This window comes from Rhizophagus irregularis, chromosome 4, assembly GCF_026210795.1.
Source record: "Rhizophagus irregularis chromosome 4, complete sequence".
Classification (NCBI taxonomy): Eukaryota; Fungi; Glomeromycota; class Glomeromycetes; order Glomerales; family Glomeraceae; genus Rhizophagus; species Rhizophagus irregularis.
The window spans coordinates 3873410-3891726 of record NC_089432.1 but is presented as its reverse complement, the minus strand read 5'-3'; the positions used below and the strand labels follow the sequence as shown (position 1 = coordinate 3891726).

Here is an 18317-nt window from a genome sequence, read left to right as displayed (position 1 = left end):
ATATTATCAGTTACAAATTCAAAAAATTTTGGAATATAGTGATTTACCCAGAAATTTAAAAGGGTTACCAAGACAACGTTGTTCTATTACCGGTGAAGTATGGTTACAGGACGAACGATTTTTAATTATAATGACTTCTCAAATTTTAGAAAAAGTAACTATATTGATGATGTTTCAACATCAAAATATTCCTGATGGTTCATTGCGGATTAGTGAAATAATTTATAAATGTAATGACCGTTAGCACGTTCGTAATGTAAAGCTTTCATACCTACATCCATCTGATTACATTTCTATTAGAAATCCACCATCATCATCTATGCCAATCTATAAGTTGTTTTTAGATCTTTATTATGATGATTTTGGTACATTTAGAAATGTATACCATTCTCTAGGTGGTGTTTATGTACAGTTTGGAAATATGCCAGCACATCAAAGAAAGCTAATAAAGAACCATTTTATTGTTATTGGGTTTATCTCATTTGGAGGAAAATTTGACGAATTTATGATACCATTCATTTCAGAAATGAAGGAATTAGAGAACGGAAAGGTGATGACTGTCCAAGGACAAGATGCATGGATAATTGCTGATTTAGGCGTTGTTACGGCAGATTTACCTCAAGGTAATGATATGACAGGAGTACTAAGGTATTTTTTCAACTTAGTTAATAATATAATAATATAATTTTATGACAACTATTAAAATTTTTTAAAAAATAAATTTAGACATAATGCAAATAAGGGTTGTCGTACTTGTAAAACTACTAAAGAATCATTGAGTGCTTACAATCAGAATATTGTAACAACATTACGTTATCATCATATTACAGACGAAGAAATCTTAAAAATTTCTCATGAAACTATAATGTCAAGAAGAGATCAACTTTGTACGGAATATGGTTTACGATCATTACCTAGTATTTTAGATAAATTAAAAAGGGAAAGACATTTACAGACGCCGCAGGATGTTTATCATGCGACTGCAAGAAAGATTGGGCGGCTACTAAAATTAACTTGTGAATTATTTTCACGAGAAGGAGAAGATAATTTTATCAAAATTTGGAAAAATTTTGAAATCCCAAAAAGATGGTCTCGCTTACCAAATCCGATTACTCACTACAATAGTTTTATGATGTCAGATTTACTTAGATTAGCTATGATTATGCCATTTTTGTTAAACCAGTTTTTAAAAGAATCAAGTATCAAACGTAATGAAACAGCCATGATTCAACAAAGAATTGATGCATTTCGAGTTAGTTCAGTTCCAAAAATTATTATATCTTGTTGGATACATGTTGCAAAAACTATGAAAGCGGTTTTTAACAAGAAATTTACATCAGATATCTATGAGGAATTGCAACAATGTCTTAAAGAAGAGTTTTCAATCCTTCCAAAGGTATAGTTACAAATTTGATATTGAAATGTGGAATAATTTCAAATAATTAACAATATTTTACTTTTTATAGGTTTTTGTAAATTTTGTTAATTTACCAAACATACACGTTAATATGCATCTTTTGATGCATGCTAAAACCTTTGGAACACTTATTAACACCCAAGTTGGTATAAAAGAAATGGTCTATCATATTTTTAAGGGGATGGTACCAAAAACTAATTGCAAAAACATAGATTTAGATTTATTAAAGCATTACAATACTTTATTTGCAATTCGACATTTAGCATATGGTGGTATTGATCCAAGATTTAATAGATCTTGTACTGGATTTACAAATTCAAATTTTGGACAATTATTTTTAAATTGGTATGTTACAGAAGATAAATATTCAACTGAAGCAACTGAACAAGTTCAAGACGATGATGATGATACAAAAAGTAAGTATTTTATTGCATATAATAGTACATGTTTGATATTTATATTTACTAATCTTTTAATTTAGTTATATTTCCAATAAACTTTATTTCCAATATTTCATTAAAAAAAAGAATGCCAAAGCAGGAATGTGATAAACTTCTTTTAACTTTACATAATTTCAAAACTGAATTGTTTTTATCTTATGTGGATATGAAGTTTGAGACGGCACTTATAAACTCTTCAATTAGTTGGTACAAATTTGCATCATATATGATTGAAGAAGAAAATGGTATCCTTTCAAAAGTTCACCTACATCTTGATGATTTTATCACAATTTATGAAGAAGATCATGAAGAATCTTATGCAATAATCAAAGGTATCTTTCAACATAAGGGTAACAATAACAAATATTATGCATTTATTGTTGTAGATTGGTTTGAAGATACTATGGTTGAACATTCAGTATTAAAATATCCACTTTACCGTCTCCAAGCAACAGAAGATAAATGGAGATGTATTTTTCCAATTACTGTAATAGATAATGTTCAAAAAGTACATTTTATTCATAATTGTAATTCAGAAAGGTGCCAACTACCAAATCATGATACTACAAATAGAATTTGGATAAAAAATAATTTTTATTTTACAACCATATAATTATATTAATTATATAAATATAATAAAATAATTATTTTAATTTGTATCATATAAAATTTTAACCAATAAAATCATATGCATGATGTAATAATAAATTAAAATTAACCAATTAAAATCACTTTAATTACATGCATGTGATATCATGCATGTGATATCTAAAAATAGCCAAAATTCGTGTTTATTAATGAGATTTTTTTTGTTTATTTTCAAAAATACGCTTTTCTCTTGTCTTTTATATTAATACTTTACGGTATTTTAGTTCGTCTCTTCTTTTTTCTTTTTAAAGTATACTTTAATTATCTTTTTACAATATTAACAATACTTTGGGACACTTTAGTTTATATATTCAACATAGTAAGACACCCACATACGAAAAGCAAGAATAAAAGCAAGAATAAAGAAAAGAAAACTTAGCTAAAAATGAATATTTTTCTGAAATGCTATTGTAATGATTTTTCAATATTTTTATAATACTTATATAATTGTAATATTATTTTGTAATGAATATCAGTATTTTTAATCATTTTGTAATCTATATTATAAAGGATTAGGAAAAATATTTTAAAACCATTAAGATAAAATGAATTTGCAATGTATTTTGTAATATATTTCATAATGATCTAAAATGAATTATAAAAATATTACAATTTAAAAATTATTTAATGATTTTACAATGCATTTTGTAACGTATTTTATTATATATTAAAAGAATTATAAAAATATTACAAATTATTTTATATAAAAAGCATTTTGAAATTATATTTACAATAATTATATAATTATTATTATATTTGCATTAAATTCATTACAAATTATATGAATAAATCAATAGAATAACTATTTTTTTTCAGAATTTACCAATTCATATAACTATTAATATTTAAATCACTTGCTAGTGTTGTCCCATTTTCGGAAATAATTATGCAAATCTGTTAATATTGCACTTCGCCATCCAGTTCATTTATTTCTTCTGGCACTGAAATAAATAGTACGATCAATATCTTTTTGTACAAAGTAACAGACTATAATTAAAACTACTTCTGATAAGTAGTTTTTTAATGCAATCCATGATGTTTGATTTTCAAACAAATGATCTCTTTTGACTTGTTTTAATTGTGGTTCAAAAACTTTGATAATATCATCTTTACTTATAAAGTTTTGAAGATGAGAGGAGTTCGGAAGGTTATTCTGGGTCACACTATATGATATAAATAATAAACTACAATTAATTTCTATTACTAATTATAATAAACATTGATCACAAAACAGTTAAATATCTTACATGTAATGGTCCAGAAAATCAAATGCTATTTCAGTACATTCGTCATACAATTTTACTCTCCAAGTGGCAAACCATCTGCAACCTTTTTTTTTAACATCGCCAGCATCTATTTTAGTTATACCAAGATGTTTAGCACATTCTCTGGCTAGTGCTAAAATTAATTCTGGTGTTGGTTTTCGTATACGAAAAAAGAGAACTTTTGACTCATTAATAAATAGAGTTGCAAGTTGTGTAAGTTGGGCCTATAAAAAAAAAATTTTGATTATTATTAATTGAGTTTTCTCATTAATAATTTAAAATCACTTACATTATTATTATTTAAATTTATATTCGTTTGATCATGTAAAGTATTATTATTTAGAGAAGATTGTAATACAGTAGATCCTGTAGTTGAACATATACTTGAAAATAATGCTTGCAAAAAAGCATTAAATATTGGCATTAAATTATTTGTTGAATCTTGATTACTAAGAGAGATTGCTGGTTGGACGGTTGTAGTAGTATCCATTTCATTATTAACTTCAATTTCATGAATATTTGTTTGGTTATGACTTGTTAATAAAGATTTTTTAGCAGGTGATGGTATTGCCGATGTAAATGATGGTACAGCTGTCATTGATGTGGCTGATGATACAGTTGAAGATGCTGTTATAGGAATTTTATAATAAGTAATTGTTTAACTTTTTTTATCTTAAAATTTCTTTAATTTTTTAACTTACTTTTTTCATCTAATTTCATATGTTTATTTGATAAATAAAAAGGACCATCACTTAAAATATTTACATTATTTATTAATTCATCTAGAGTTTTCTTTTCTGTAAATCAAAATTTTCATTAGTTACTTACCATATTAGTTTTATCATTACATTATTTACATATAATATATTTATACTTAACATACCTGTTCTCTTTGTTACACTTGATATAAAAATTTCAGGTCTGTCAGGTATCATATCTTGGCGAAAATTTGTATCTGTTGCATTCAATTCATTATCAGTATCTTCATGGCCATCATTTTCAAATTTATTTTCGTGATCATCACGATCATCATAATCAAGTTGTGTAAGTGGTGTAAGCTCTCTTGTAGGATGTATATTAAGTACACTACTTTCAGTAAAAGAATTTTTCATTACTGGTGCAAGTGGAGGAGTATTTGTGGTATTTTTATTTATTTGACAACTCATAGTAAGTATATTATCATCAGGAGTTATAGATTCGCTAGATATATTACTATTAGTATTAGTAATAGAAGAATTTTTTGTTTGATGTTTTTTAATAGGCATATTGGAAGTTAAAGAAGCATTGTCAGCATTTTTAGTATTTCTAGTTATAGGTCGTCTTCCAGTAAAACCTTTTTTAATTCCTTTACCACGAGGCATATTTGGTTTTAAAAAAAGAATTTTTTTTAAGAAAAAGTCAATTATTAGTTTAATTTGATGAAGTTAAATACCGATCAACACAGGTCGAAAAGTGAAAAATCAGGCACCAATCGGTGCCTGATTGGCATTTTCGCCAAATACCGTCACCAATCAGGCAGTTTACTAACTTTTGATCCAGTGATCAGAAAAGAATGAAATATAGCTCATTGGAATCGTCTCAACAAGACGAATCTAATGGTAGTAAAATCGCATTTCTAGGATTAATACTTGATGAGAAATTAAGTAAAATATAAAAATAAAAATGTATCATTTATATTTTATTTAATTATTTATTAACTATTAATCCTAGAGATGCGATTTTACTACCATTAGATTCGTCTTGCTGAGACGATTCCAATGAGCTATATTTCATTCTTTTCTGATCACTGGATCAAAAGTTAGCAAACTGCCTGATTGGTGACGGTATTTGGCGAAAATGCCAATCAGGCACCCAATCGGTCACCAATCAGGTACCTGATTGGTGACCGATTGGTGCCTGATTGATGCCTGATTTTTCACTTTTCGACCTGTGCAATAAATCAATTGTTACACTAATATAGAATTTTATAGTGTATTTAATATAAAATTCTCATCTTTTTTTTATCAAAATTCAGGATTAACGTTAAAATTTAGTTATAGAATAATGTTTTTAAAAAAAATTAGAGCTGATAAAAAACAACATAAAAAATCCAACATTCGTTTGCATAAATCTAGAGATACTCATTCAAATAATAATTCATCTATATCTAATCATACTATCATTTTAGATAAGCAACAAAATATTTGTGAAAATAATACTGCATCACAATCAAATACGAATAATTTTTATTATAAAATTAATGAAAGTATTAATAATAATCATGATACTAGCAAAAATAATAAAGATTCTTATCACAATTTTAATGACTTTAACGAAGATCTTATTGATGATGATTTTACAGAAATTTATGATACTGGCGAAGAACTTAACAATATTGATGAAAATGTAAATGGAAATAGTGATATTTATGGAGAATTTAATTATATTGACGAAGATTTTACAGAAAATTGTGATACAAATGGGGAATTTAATGGACGAGAATATGATAATAATAAAAAACAAAATTGTTATTCTGGAGATGCAGGACCATATTTTCCTAATTTTACTATATTTTTATTATTTTTATGGGTTATAAAACATCAAATAGGTATATGTTTTTATCTATAAAATTACAGTACTACTTTTTATATTTTTATACTAATCATATATATTTTTAAAATTAGGTTTTGAAGCATATAAGGATTTTGCAAATATTGTTAAACATCCCAAATTTAATGCAAATGATGTTCCATTTTCACTCGCAACTGTTAAAAAGTATCGAAATGGGTTACCTCTCCTTCCATTTAAAGGATATACTGTTTCTCTTAACAATCATAATACACCATCTACCTCTAAACCTACTACTCAAGCTTTTATTTTTCCCTTAAAAAATATTCTTTGCCGTATATTATCAAATCCACAGCTGCATGAACATATGTACTTTGGTCCATCAGGTATATATTGTGAAAACAAACAGGAAATATGGCATGGAGTTCTCTGGCACAAATCTCCATTGTTTGGTACTGAACACATTAAATTAAATGAAACAATTTATAATCTTGGTGATTTCATCAAATACTACAATATACATACAATCAATCAATTATGTTATGGTCGAATTATATCAATCTTACATATTAATGATTCTCATGATATTTGTATTAGAATTGAAAATATTATTGAATATAATTCATTGCCTTTTCAACTCAAATCACAGCAAAGAAGAAATGCTTCTTATGATGGATGTCTATGGATATCTGATTATACAATAATTATTAATCCTATAAATATTGTGTTAAAAGTAGATATTTGGTTAACAGATATTGGTGAACTCAGCAATTTTCAATATTTTATAAATGAAATTGTATATTGTATCAATGGGCAGTGGAGCACAAGACCAATTGATTTACGACATCATCATCCAGTTGAATATATAACTACACAAAATACTCCATCAAATTTACCAATTTACAAATTTTTTTTAGATATCTACATTGATAAGTTTGGTCCATTTCGTAATGCATACCATGGTATTGGTGGTATTTATTTGCAGATTGGAAATATGCCACAGATTTTACGTCAAAAACTAAAAAATCATTTTCTTATTGGCTTTATTCCTTTTTCAGCTTCATGTGATGAGGTGTTACAGCCACTAATTAATGATATCCAAGATCTTGAACATGGTTATGAATTGGAAATTAGTAACCAAACTGTTTGGGTTACTGGTGGATTGGGTGTCATAATAAGTGATTTACCTGAAGGTAATGAACAATCAGGAATCAAGAATCATAATGCACATTATGGATGCCGAAATTGTATGATCCATCATAATAATTTGCATGATATTACTTTTGATATTGTTAAATATGCATGTTACCATCACATAACTACATCTCATTTTGAAGATATAAGTAATGCTAAAACTCAAGCTGAACGTGAAATACTTTCTACTCAATATGGAATTCGTGAGAAACCTTCTAGTTTTGATAGTATTTCACGTGATAGACATATTCAATGTCCACATGATGCATTTCATTGTATAGGTGGACTTGCAAAAGAAATGTTGCAATCAACATTTGGAATATTAAATTCAATAGGAGAGAATGAATTTTTAAATGTATGGCGTAATTTTGAATATCCATCAGTTTGGTCTCGTCAACAAAATCCTATTTCTCATTTAAACTCATATTTTTTTTCTGATTATCTTCGTTTAAGTATGATCATGCCATTTCTTATTAATAGATCATTAATATCCACTTCAATGCTAAATAGAACAATTGTTGAATTTTTAATTGAAGAAAGCAAATTTACAAAACGTCAAATAATAGATCAATTTCTTAGTTTATGGGCATCTTTTTCTAAAATGGCATCATTAATATTTTGCAAAGAGTTTTCTGAAGATAATTACAATGATTTACAACAAAATATAATACATTGGTCTGAAAAAGTTGGAAAGGTCTGTATCTAATTGATTTATAAGAGAATTTGTAAAAATTTGTCAATTACTTATTATTTTTTATAAATAAATTCACAGTTTTTTCCTAGAATTACTCAATTACCAAACTTCCATATATTATGTTATTTTACTATGCATGCACGAAATTTTGCAACTCTGGTAAATGTTGCAGTTCCTACAAAAGAAATGATGCATAGACTATTCAAGGCAATGATTCCTCATTCTAATAAGAAAAATATAGAGATGGATTTTGTACAATGTGATAATTGTCTACAAACTCTAAGATTTTTATTGGATGGTGGTGTTGATAAAAGATATGATACAGAAAGACAATTAAATTTCAACATGTTATCAAAAGACCAATGTGTACATGCACTTCTTAGTTCATGGTACATTTTGCCATCTAAGTTTGATTTAGAACAAGATGATGATAATACATCCTTGCAAATAACATGTATGAACGAAAATTACATTAATATAAAAGTTCAAGGACTATATACTAAACATGATTTGCAAACTAATAACCTTGAGAAAAATCTTGATGACAACTTGTTTGCTGAACTTGGTCGTTCATATAATGAAGAGCTTGATTGTACTGAACATCTTACATCACGAAAAGTAAAATATTATAAAAGTATTAGTTATACTATAGTTGATGGTAATAATCAATCCAATATAAGGCTTCGTGTTGGTGATGTCATAAATGTTTTAGAAGATATATCAGATGATAGAGAAACTGAACTTAAAACAATAACTTCTTATGCACAAATTCGGGCAATTTTTCTCCACACAAAAGATCAGTTACAAATTCCTTTTTTATTGTTAAACTGGTTTATTTCACTGGGTATTAATGATTCAAAATTAGGTTGTCCCCGATATAGACTTCAGCAATTATCAGATCAAACTTGGCGTCGAATTTATGCAATTAAATGGATAGATCACCAACCTAATAACCATTTTATACATCAGTGTCGAAAAACAGGTTGTGAAAATGGAAATCATGATAAAACCAATGTATATTATTTGCATAATATCTTTTATTATACTGCTATATAATATATTTAAATATTTGATCAGCAATTAAATTTAAGTTGCATTATAATTTTTAAACTTTCTTTTATTTTATTACAATTATTTGTCATTTTAAATAAAAAAGTTTTATTATTTTTAATTTCATTATAAATTTAATATAATAACTTGATTCAGACTGCCAAAATTCAAAGACAAAAAGTTTTGGCATTTACTATACTCTAGTTTAAATTTGTTCTTTAGGTATGTCTTTTGAGAAAATTATTAACGATAGTTGTCATGTGTATATTTACTTATATAGATTTGGGAATTAGCAGTTCAGTTTCTTTCAATAATTTTAACAAAAAAGTTTTTATTTGAAAAACTGCAAGATATATTAAGTGCAAAGAATAGACAACCAATTCTGCTGCGTATATAATAATTTTAGATATATTATAATTATATTTTAATTAAGATAAGAATATATGTATTACGATACAATAGTATACTGTATACGATCAACTAACCTTAAAAGTCTAATCGATACTATAAATTACCTACTAATATGTGATCGGCATAATAGGCACAGAAGCTACATAAGCATAAATATTTGATCTTGAAGTAAACATCGAATGAATTTTTCTTTCTTCCAGATCTATATCTCTTTATTATTTTTATTATTAAACTTTCTTATAAATTCTTCTAAATATTTATTATTTATTGCACAAATTTTGGTGATTTATGTTTATGAAAAAAAAAACTTCCACTCTTGTTTAAGAATTTCTTTGCCTTGTAGTGATTTTTAAACTGTTTTCACTTGAAATATACTAAAAACTTCAACACTAAAAAATTTGTAAAAGTTTGTTTGCGAAATGGATTACAAGGTAAAGCTAGAAAAGAAATATTTTTTTTTTTTATTTATTTTGTTAAGACCGTTTACTAATGTTCTTTTCATTATATTTTATTTTTTAGAAAATGGCTTTTCAGAACTAATGGACGCAAGGTAAAACTGAAAAAAAATTTTTTTATTTATTTCATTAAAAATGTTTATTTACGTTCTTTACATTTTTATTTTTTTAGAAAATGGATCCTTGGATCTTTTAAGATAAAATGGATGTAAGGTAAAGCCAGAAAAAAATTTTTATTATTTATTTCATTAAAAAATGTTTACTAACATTCTTTATATTTTTTAGTTTTATTTTGTTGTTTTATTTTGTTAAGAACGTTGACTAACATTCTTCTTTAAATTTTTTTTAGAAAATGGCTCGCTTCCTAAGCAATGGCACCTTCGGAATTTGTATTTAGCAAAAATTTTTAAAAATTTTATTAGATGGTTTGATGCCAGAACGGGATTGAAAGCACGACAAGAATGAGATAAATGGCAATTGGTCAGGGACCTAACTAACGAAAAGATGGAGTGTATTGGTGTCTTCTATAAAGGGTTTGTTCTTTAATCATTATTTCTTGGCCCTTTGTTTAATTTTATCTGTATGGCCTTGTTGTTCTTCTGCTTGTTCTAGCTTATAATGTATTTAGGTAAAGACTTTAATAAAGAATTTCCAAATAATCCATTTTCTAAGAAGAAATTCCAGTACTTCTACCTTGGCCAGAAGGGTTGAAGCAGGATCTCTTGGAATTAAAGAGAACAAGTGAATATGAATTTTTGAAAAAACCCCAGACAGAATATACTGCAGCTTTCATTAAATTCATTAGGATCACGCAAAATTGAAAAGTGATCGGATACTTTAGTGATTCAAAAACAATGGAAAATACGGTGCAGGCTTTCATGCAGAAAAATGATTTGGAGAAAATATGGATGGTAAGGAATTTCAAGACAGTATATAGAGATGGGAAATGTAATAAGGATAAGAAGAGAATAGAGGACAAGAGAGCTGCAAACTCTTTGCACAGTAAGGTAAATGATATTCTTATGCTACAAACGCCTCCAGAAAGGATTTACATGGGACTATCAAATATGGTGACAAGGAATAAACAAAATTTATTACCCACAGAAATGATTATTGCAGAAATGAATCAAGGTCTAGGTGATTACAAGAAAAGGAGAACGTAGATAGTGACAGTGATGGAGACGATGATGATGATATAGGAATAGGTAATTTGGAAGAGTTAGCTAGCAAACCTTTAAAATGAGATAATGTAGCGCTGAACAAAGTTGTTGAGATTATAAAAAATTATTAAACAAACGAAAAGATAAAGTATATTTCATATCAAGCATCGTCAACAAATGCGCCTGCCAATGTTAAGGAAATAAAGGTTAAATGGAAGAAATAAAAGGGATTTTTGATCAGAACTCCAACATGATGGAATGAAAAAAATTAACGTGGAAGTGGTGAGTGTAATATGAGCGGAGTATGATATAGTCAGGTTCTTAAAAGATTGGGTGCTTAAAGAAAATAATTTCTTTTTTTTGAGCCAAAAGTCATCAGTATGGCAAAACAAAATAAAATATTCCAGAAATATAACCACCCTTAACGATGATTTCAAAAAAAGGTTGAAAGAAGAAAATTGGAGGACCGATAAAGTAGAAGTAGGAGAAAAACAAGTATTGGTAAAGTCACCATCAAGAAGTGAATCTGAAAAAGCGAAGATGAAGGTGAAGAAAAGAAGAAAAGAAGAAAATAGAAGATAGATAGGGATAGGAATGAAGATTAATCAAAGTCACGTAATTTTACGTAAAAAAAATTTTTTTTTTTTCTGATAACAAAGTTTTGAAAAGATGCTAGTATAAAATTAAATTTTGAAGAAAGGTTCAACCGCCAGGAACTTCTCTTAAATTGCAGAAACTTTTCGGACACTTTGGAACTGATGGAAGGTACTTAAAGTTACTTTTTTTAAATTAGGAACATTAGTAAACATTACTAATATTCCATTTATTTTTTCTTATTGTAGGAATTTTCAAGATGCTTCAGAACTAATGAAATGCCTTGAAAGGTAATTAAAAAAGGATCAGGGTCTTTTTTAAAATTAGGAACAGTAGTAAATATTACTAATGCTCCATTTTTTTATAGAAACCAACCTTTGACTTTTTCGGTTAAACAGATCAGAATCTGCATATCATGTGATTTAAAGCACAAAATACTAAAATTAAGCGCCAACTTTTCATTTTATTTAACAATTCTAGGAATATTTAATGATAAGAGAAGAAATTGAGTGTTGAAGATGAAAAATGAAGACTTGTGAGTTATTTGGACGCTAATCTTGGGATTACCATAAGAACAATGGATATGATCTTCAATGTAACAAGAAATTGAAATACTGGCGTTAGCTGATCCCATGAAAGGTTGGAATCTTCAAGATTATTGAATGGATCGTATTCTCTTACGTCACACAGCCCATGATTGTTGATAAATTTCATTGGCTACAGGAAAGACAAATAAGATGAACGTGACGATACTAATTTTATGATTGAAGTGATCAACTTGACTGATCGTGAATAGAGAATAAGTTATATATATATTTAGGATTAATTGTTGTTACATATATATTATATAAAAAAGCAATTACAAATGTTTAATAAATAAGCTACAAATATATTAATAACTAATTATAAAGTAATTATATACTGAATTAAAATACATTTTAAATATATTTTTATAAAGCATTCATAATATCTTTGATGTATTTGTAAATGATTATAAATATATTATAAAATAGTTACAACATATATTTAACATCAATTATAAATTAATTGCATATTTAATTGAATACAATTACAAAACAATTTTAAAAGTATTATAAAATGATTTGATATGAAATTACAATTATAGATAACATCATTTGTGATAGTTTCAAAATTATAATGTAATAAATATAAAATAAATATCAAAATTATAGCAAAATGATTTCAAATACATATCAAAAAAACTATAATTTTTAGTAAAGAATGTACCCGCCACTCACATACGAAAGAAAAGAATAAAAGAAAGGAAAAATGTACCCACCTACCCACATACAAAAAAGAAAAAAGCCATTTTTTAAATAAATAGTGGAGCTGTTAAGCAAGGTATGAAAATAGGATATACGCATATTTTTCATATTTTTTTTACAATATGTTGTGATTTGAGTATTTTTTTGTTAGACTGTGGTATAAATGTGAATATATTTTTCAACAGCCATGTATCTATTGCTTGTTAAATATATTTGCAATTTCTTTTGTAATATTTGCTTTAGCCTGGAAAAAAATGTTGTAAAATAGGGCTGAATATTTATGGCATTTTCCGCCTTCCAATTACTTTGTCCAGGGGTAGCCTGACAATTTGTCGTTATCTGTCAGTCGTAGCAACCAGCATTTTTTTACAATATTATGATTTTAAGAAACAAAACACTTTCAAAAAAATTTAAAGAAAGAACTAACTTAAAAATATTATCATTTTTATTATTCTTTACAAAATCCCAGAATTACCTGCTCTAACTATTATCCCAAGGTTATGTATTAAATTTTAAATATATTTTACAAAGAGTACATTTTATTAATCATGATTGTTTTTTTTATTTTTTTTATATATATACAGTCAACTCCCTCTATAGTCACTCCCGTTATAGTCACATTCTACTATATAGTCACACCAGTTGAATGTTCAAAACACTTTATTATTAAAATCTATCCTATATAGTCACAATCTATCTATAGTCACTATCACACCTATCCTCAAAAATCTTATATTAAAAAGAACCGTTTATAATCACAGTTATATAAAGAATATATTAAATAACTTGGCATCTAATAATCGTACAAAGATGTATCATAGCTTGTTAGAATCGTCTCACTGAGACGAATCGAATGGTGGTAGTTTTATCCGTTTCTGATCACTGGCTGACGAGTTATTCAACAAAATGTTAAACATCAGCATTATAATATTTCTTGATTTACGTTTACTGCGCCATTTAACATTTTGCTAGATTTCTCGGTACCTAGTGATTGTAAAAAGACGTTTTATAGCTCGTTGGAATCGCCTCATCGAAACGAATCGAATGGTGGTAAGCTCATCTCTCTGTGATCAATATTGACGGAGTTATTACTTAAAAACCATTTAATATTTTTTAATTTCGGAAATTGATCTAGTGATTGGATTTCGATGTATCTTATACCATTAGATTCGTCTCATCAAGACGAATCGAATGGTAGTAAGATCGTCTTTCTAGGATCAATATTGGCAGAGTTATTACACAAAAACCATTAATATTTTTTTAATTTCGGAAATTAATCTAGTGATTGGATTTCGACGTATTTTATACCATTAGAACCGTCTCATCAAGACGAATCGAATGGCGGTAAGATCATCTCTCTACGATTAATATTGGCGAAGTTATGATACAATAAAGTTTTAAGTATAATTCTGGCTAAAATTATGTTAATTTTTGGCCGGAATTATGATATACAAATATAAGAAATATTTTATATAGTCACATCTCTTTATAATCACCAAATATGGACTGTCCCAAATGTGTGACTATAAAGAGAGTTGACTGTATATATATATTTTAAAATTGAAAATGACGTATCCATCCACTCACATACGAGAAGAAAAGAATAAAAAAGAGAAGAAAAGAATAAAAAAAAAAGGAAGAAAAGAAACGTACTCCACTCACCCATAATAATCCACTAATAAAAAATTATTATTATTAATGTATAATAAATAATAAACATATATTACAATAAAAATATTTTTGTGATGTTAATTCAGTATTAATATAATATCATTACGATGTAGTTACGATATTAAATAAATGTAAAACATTTTTTGTAATATTAATTCGATATTAATATGATATTATTATGATGTAGTTACGATATCAAATAAAATTGTAATATTAATTCAATGTTAATACGACATCACTACGATGTGGCTATGATATCAAATAGATGTAAAATATTTTTAATATTTTTGCAATATTAATTCAATGTTAATATGATATCACTACGATATGGCTACAATGTGGTTACGATATCAAATAAAATGTCAAATATTTTGCAATATTAATTTGATGTTAATATGATATCACTACGATGTGGTTACGATATCAAATAAAATGTCAAATATTTTGTAATATTAATTCAATGTTAATATGACATCACTACGATGTGGTTACGTGATAATATTTACATCGCATAATGATCGCAGTGATATCGCAGAGATATCGAACTAATCGATGTCGATTAAATACAGTTACGACTAACTTAATGACGTCGAATCTATTTTTTATCAAAATATCATAATGATATCGTAATAATATCATTGCAATATCTAATCAATATCGATTGTAAACTCCAAGTTTCAGCAAAGTAAATTATAAATCGTTCGAAATAATCGGGGTCTGCGTCGTCCGGTAGTTGTGCTTCATCATAATGGTCTAACAGTGAAAAGAGACTTACCGGTTCATTTTCTGATGTCCATCCACTGGGTTTCCAGTTTTCATAGGGAAGCAGGATCTGGAATTTATGTGTCGAATACCGGGATTGGAGTCGCTGTCCAAGTCTTACTATTGATCCTCTAGAAAATCTTGCGCCTGAATACTGTAATTCTTTGATATCCAGTCTTATAGGTAAAGCACGGACAATCTCTGAATAAACCATTTAATGTATTTATGAATTGTGTTCAGTTGTAATATAGGTTTTTTATACAAAAAATATAAGATAACTAAGAAGTGCTTATCTTATTAAAAGGAGTCAATCTTGCTGCATACACGATCAAGATTCTCTTCATCCCAGTCATCGATGATTCCATTGGCGGCTTCCCACTGGCGTTCCATATCAGTTTTTAGACGTTCTTTGGGATCTCTCGCGCTTTACCTTTATCTGCCCTCATAGTTTCATAACCAAAGGGGGTGGGGATAATCTTGGCATTACGATTATCTTATTAAATCCGCGAATTCTTTACGGCTAGGTGTTTTAGATAAGTATCCATTATATTCAATCCAATCCTTAAAGCAGTCTACTACTTCCCTAAGGTAGTACTGGTACTTGTCCTCAATACGCGTTGTAGGACATTCCTCTACTTCAAACGCAAGTATTTTCCAGTCGTATTCATCTGACGCGTCTTGGTACTTGGCCCATAATTCCTTACCTGTATTTTAGAGATCATCGAAGGCCTGGTCCTTTGAATTTTTAACCCACGGCTTGCGATCCCATCGGTGCCTTTTTTGCCAAGTCCAGTGTGCTCGAGTACCTTCCTTTAGTTCAGGATCCCGGTCGACTTCTGGTTCTGTGTCAGGTTCTGGAATAAGTTGCTCTTTGGGAGCCAGTACTACTACAGGTTCTGTAGAAAATTTAGAATCTGCAAGGGATTCGGATTTTGTGGAAGATTCTGCGGGTTGTTGCTCAAGAACTGGGTCCACGGTTGTAGAATCTAAGTCTGATAACAAGTCATCTAAGACGTCATAGTTATCTGGCTCGGGGGCAGACGGTTTTTCTTCCCTTAACTCTTGTGGACGTTCTTTTAAGTGATCAGGCTTGGGTGAAAGCGGTGGAGGCATCTTGCGAATTACAGGTGCGGGTTTTTCCTTGACAGGTACGGGTTTTTTCTTAGCGAGTTTTTTCTCAGCAGGTTTTTCTTGTACATCTTGTGAATTGTTAGCTGGATTATATATATTTGCCAAGAACTTATCCAAGGCATTGGGGTCTAATGCGGGCTTCTCGGGAGTATCTACATCTATTCCTTCTATGTCTATCTCGTCTGTTTTGTGGATCCAGTTTTTGCTGAGGAATTTCTTGTAGAGGTCCTCCCTGGATATGCTGTAAACTTGAGTGTGCTTCTTATCAATATACATTTGATCACTATTTATATTTAACTCATTTGATAGGATTCTAGAAGCATTTATCTTTGATAGGGGTGAAATGCAATGAGTTTCGCAATATGAAGTATATACCCTATAAAATTCTTGAACAGGTAGGTCGGTCATATAATTTTTCATTACGAGGTATGTGTCCTTTATAAATTGGAATAGCGGTGGAAGAGTTGAGATGATATGTTCCTGTTTGGATGTTGTCATGGGTGGCAGATTCCCATTGAAGTCTAGGTAAGTGTCTGCGATGGCTCTCAAGTAAGCATAGAATGCCTCACTGGCGCCTGGGTATTTCATAGCGTCACTGAGTTTTTTGAAGTAGTTGAGGTCTCCCTTGCGGGATGGTGACACATCTAAGAACACTGTGTGCCTATCGTCATTCTCCACTCTGAGAGCATTTTCGTTGGTTAGGACGATGGTGAACATAAAGTTCTTGTAATGTGTTGGCGTCTTGTATTTTTCATGGATTTCCATTATGTTACTCGTTACTTTATCCTTCAAAAAGCGATACAGATTATTCCACTGGCTTTTTTCTGTGGGCATTTCCTCGAGAAGAAGAAGGACCTTACCCTGTAATTGCCCATTAAAACTTCCAAGAATCGTCTGAGGATCGCTGGTCTTATAAACAAGTTGAGTGCCTAGGACGCTGCGCTAAATGAAATCTATTATAATACCTTTGCCCCAACCCTGTCCAGATTTTAGGTAGAGAATCGAGTACATCTTCCTTCCAGCAGATACACCGGCCAACCACTTGATGATATACTCAGTGAGATTCCAATCACCCGAACACCAGATATCCTGAATGTGAGAGAAGATAAATTTAACCGCGAGGTGAATTGTAGACTCAAAGGTGGATATCAGATGCAAGACGTGAAGGAATCCCAGGAAGATATTTAGATAGAGTTGGCCAGTTAAGGATCTGAAGATTCGCTGTTTATGAGGATCACAGGTTGCATTACATACATCAGTATTCTCGACCATAAACCACTTGTAGATGTTGAACTCGGTCTTTTAAGAGGGTCCTTGTTCAGGTTGTGTGTAGAATGCCTTCGTGATTGGACGGATAAGTTTACCAATATTTTTGTCAATAATGTGTTTCAAACTTTTACTATCCAGGTCCCACCAGAAAACTCCATGAGGATCTGCATAGGGAATGAAATAACTGCAAAGATACCTCTTGGCTTGATCGAGGTCACTCATACTCTTAGCAGCAACAATAAGCCATTTAAGCTCATCAATACTGAAGGCTTTCGTTTGTTCACCGAATTTGGGGATAACTTGAGCTTGAGTGGTCATTTTTT

General features: G+C 29.0%; 5 protein-coding genes across 5 annotated transcripts; 2 read left to right on the top strand and 3 right to left on the bottom strand.

Annotated features, from left to right (window-relative positions):
* Window positions 1-553: 553 nt before the first annotated feature.
* OCT59_024153 (uncharacterized protein) lies at window positions 554-1402 on the top strand (the record flags this gene model as incomplete). The annotated part of the gene is made up of 2 exons (XM_066135221.1): window positions 554-648; window positions 727-1402. The coding sequence occupies 2 exons, from the start codon at window positions 554-556 to the stop codon at window positions 1400-1402; spliced, it is 771 nt and encodes a 256-aa protein (XP_065991267.1).
* A 2025-nt stretch (window positions 1403-3427) lies between these two features.
* OCT59_024152 (uncharacterized protein) lies at window positions 3428-5131 on the bottom strand (the record flags this gene model as incomplete). The annotated part of the gene is made up of 5 exons (XM_066135220.1): window positions 3428-3668; window positions 3753-3994; window positions 4060-4397; window positions 4472-4567; window positions 4654-5131. The coding sequence occupies 5 exons, from the start codon at window positions 5129-5131 to the stop codon at window positions 3428-3430; spliced, it is 1395 nt and encodes a 464-aa protein (XP_065991266.1).
* Window positions 5132-5813: 682 nt separating this feature from the next.
* OCT59_024151 (uncharacterized protein) lies at window positions 5814-9261 on the top strand (the record flags this gene model as incomplete). Its single annotated transcript, XM_066135219.1, has 5 exons — window positions 5814-6357; window positions 6434-6524; window positions 6915-7075; window positions 7376-8205; window positions 8284-9261. The coding sequence occupies 5 exons, from the start codon at window positions 5814-5816 to the stop codon at window positions 9259-9261; spliced, it is 2604 nt and encodes an 867-aa protein (XP_065991265.1).
* Window positions 9262-16083: 6822 nt separating this feature from the next.
* Window positions 16084-17559, bottom strand: OCT59_024150 (uncharacterized protein; the record flags this gene model as incomplete). Its single annotated transcript, XM_066135218.1, has 2 exons — window positions 16084-16298; window positions 16401-17559. 2 exons carry the CDS (start codon window positions 17557-17559, stop codon window positions 16084-16086), a joined length of 1374 nt encoding a protein of 457 aa, XP_065991264.1.
* A 468-nt stretch (window positions 17560-18027) lies between these two features.
* On the bottom strand, window positions 18028-18312 carry OCT59_024149 (uncharacterized protein; the record flags this gene model as incomplete). Its single annotated transcript, XM_066135217.1, has 1 exon — window positions 18028-18312. The coding sequence occupies one exon, from the start codon at window positions 18310-18312 to the stop codon at window positions 18028-18030; it is 285 nt and encodes a 94-aa protein (XP_065991263.1).
* Window positions 18313-18317: the final 5 nt, after the last annotated feature.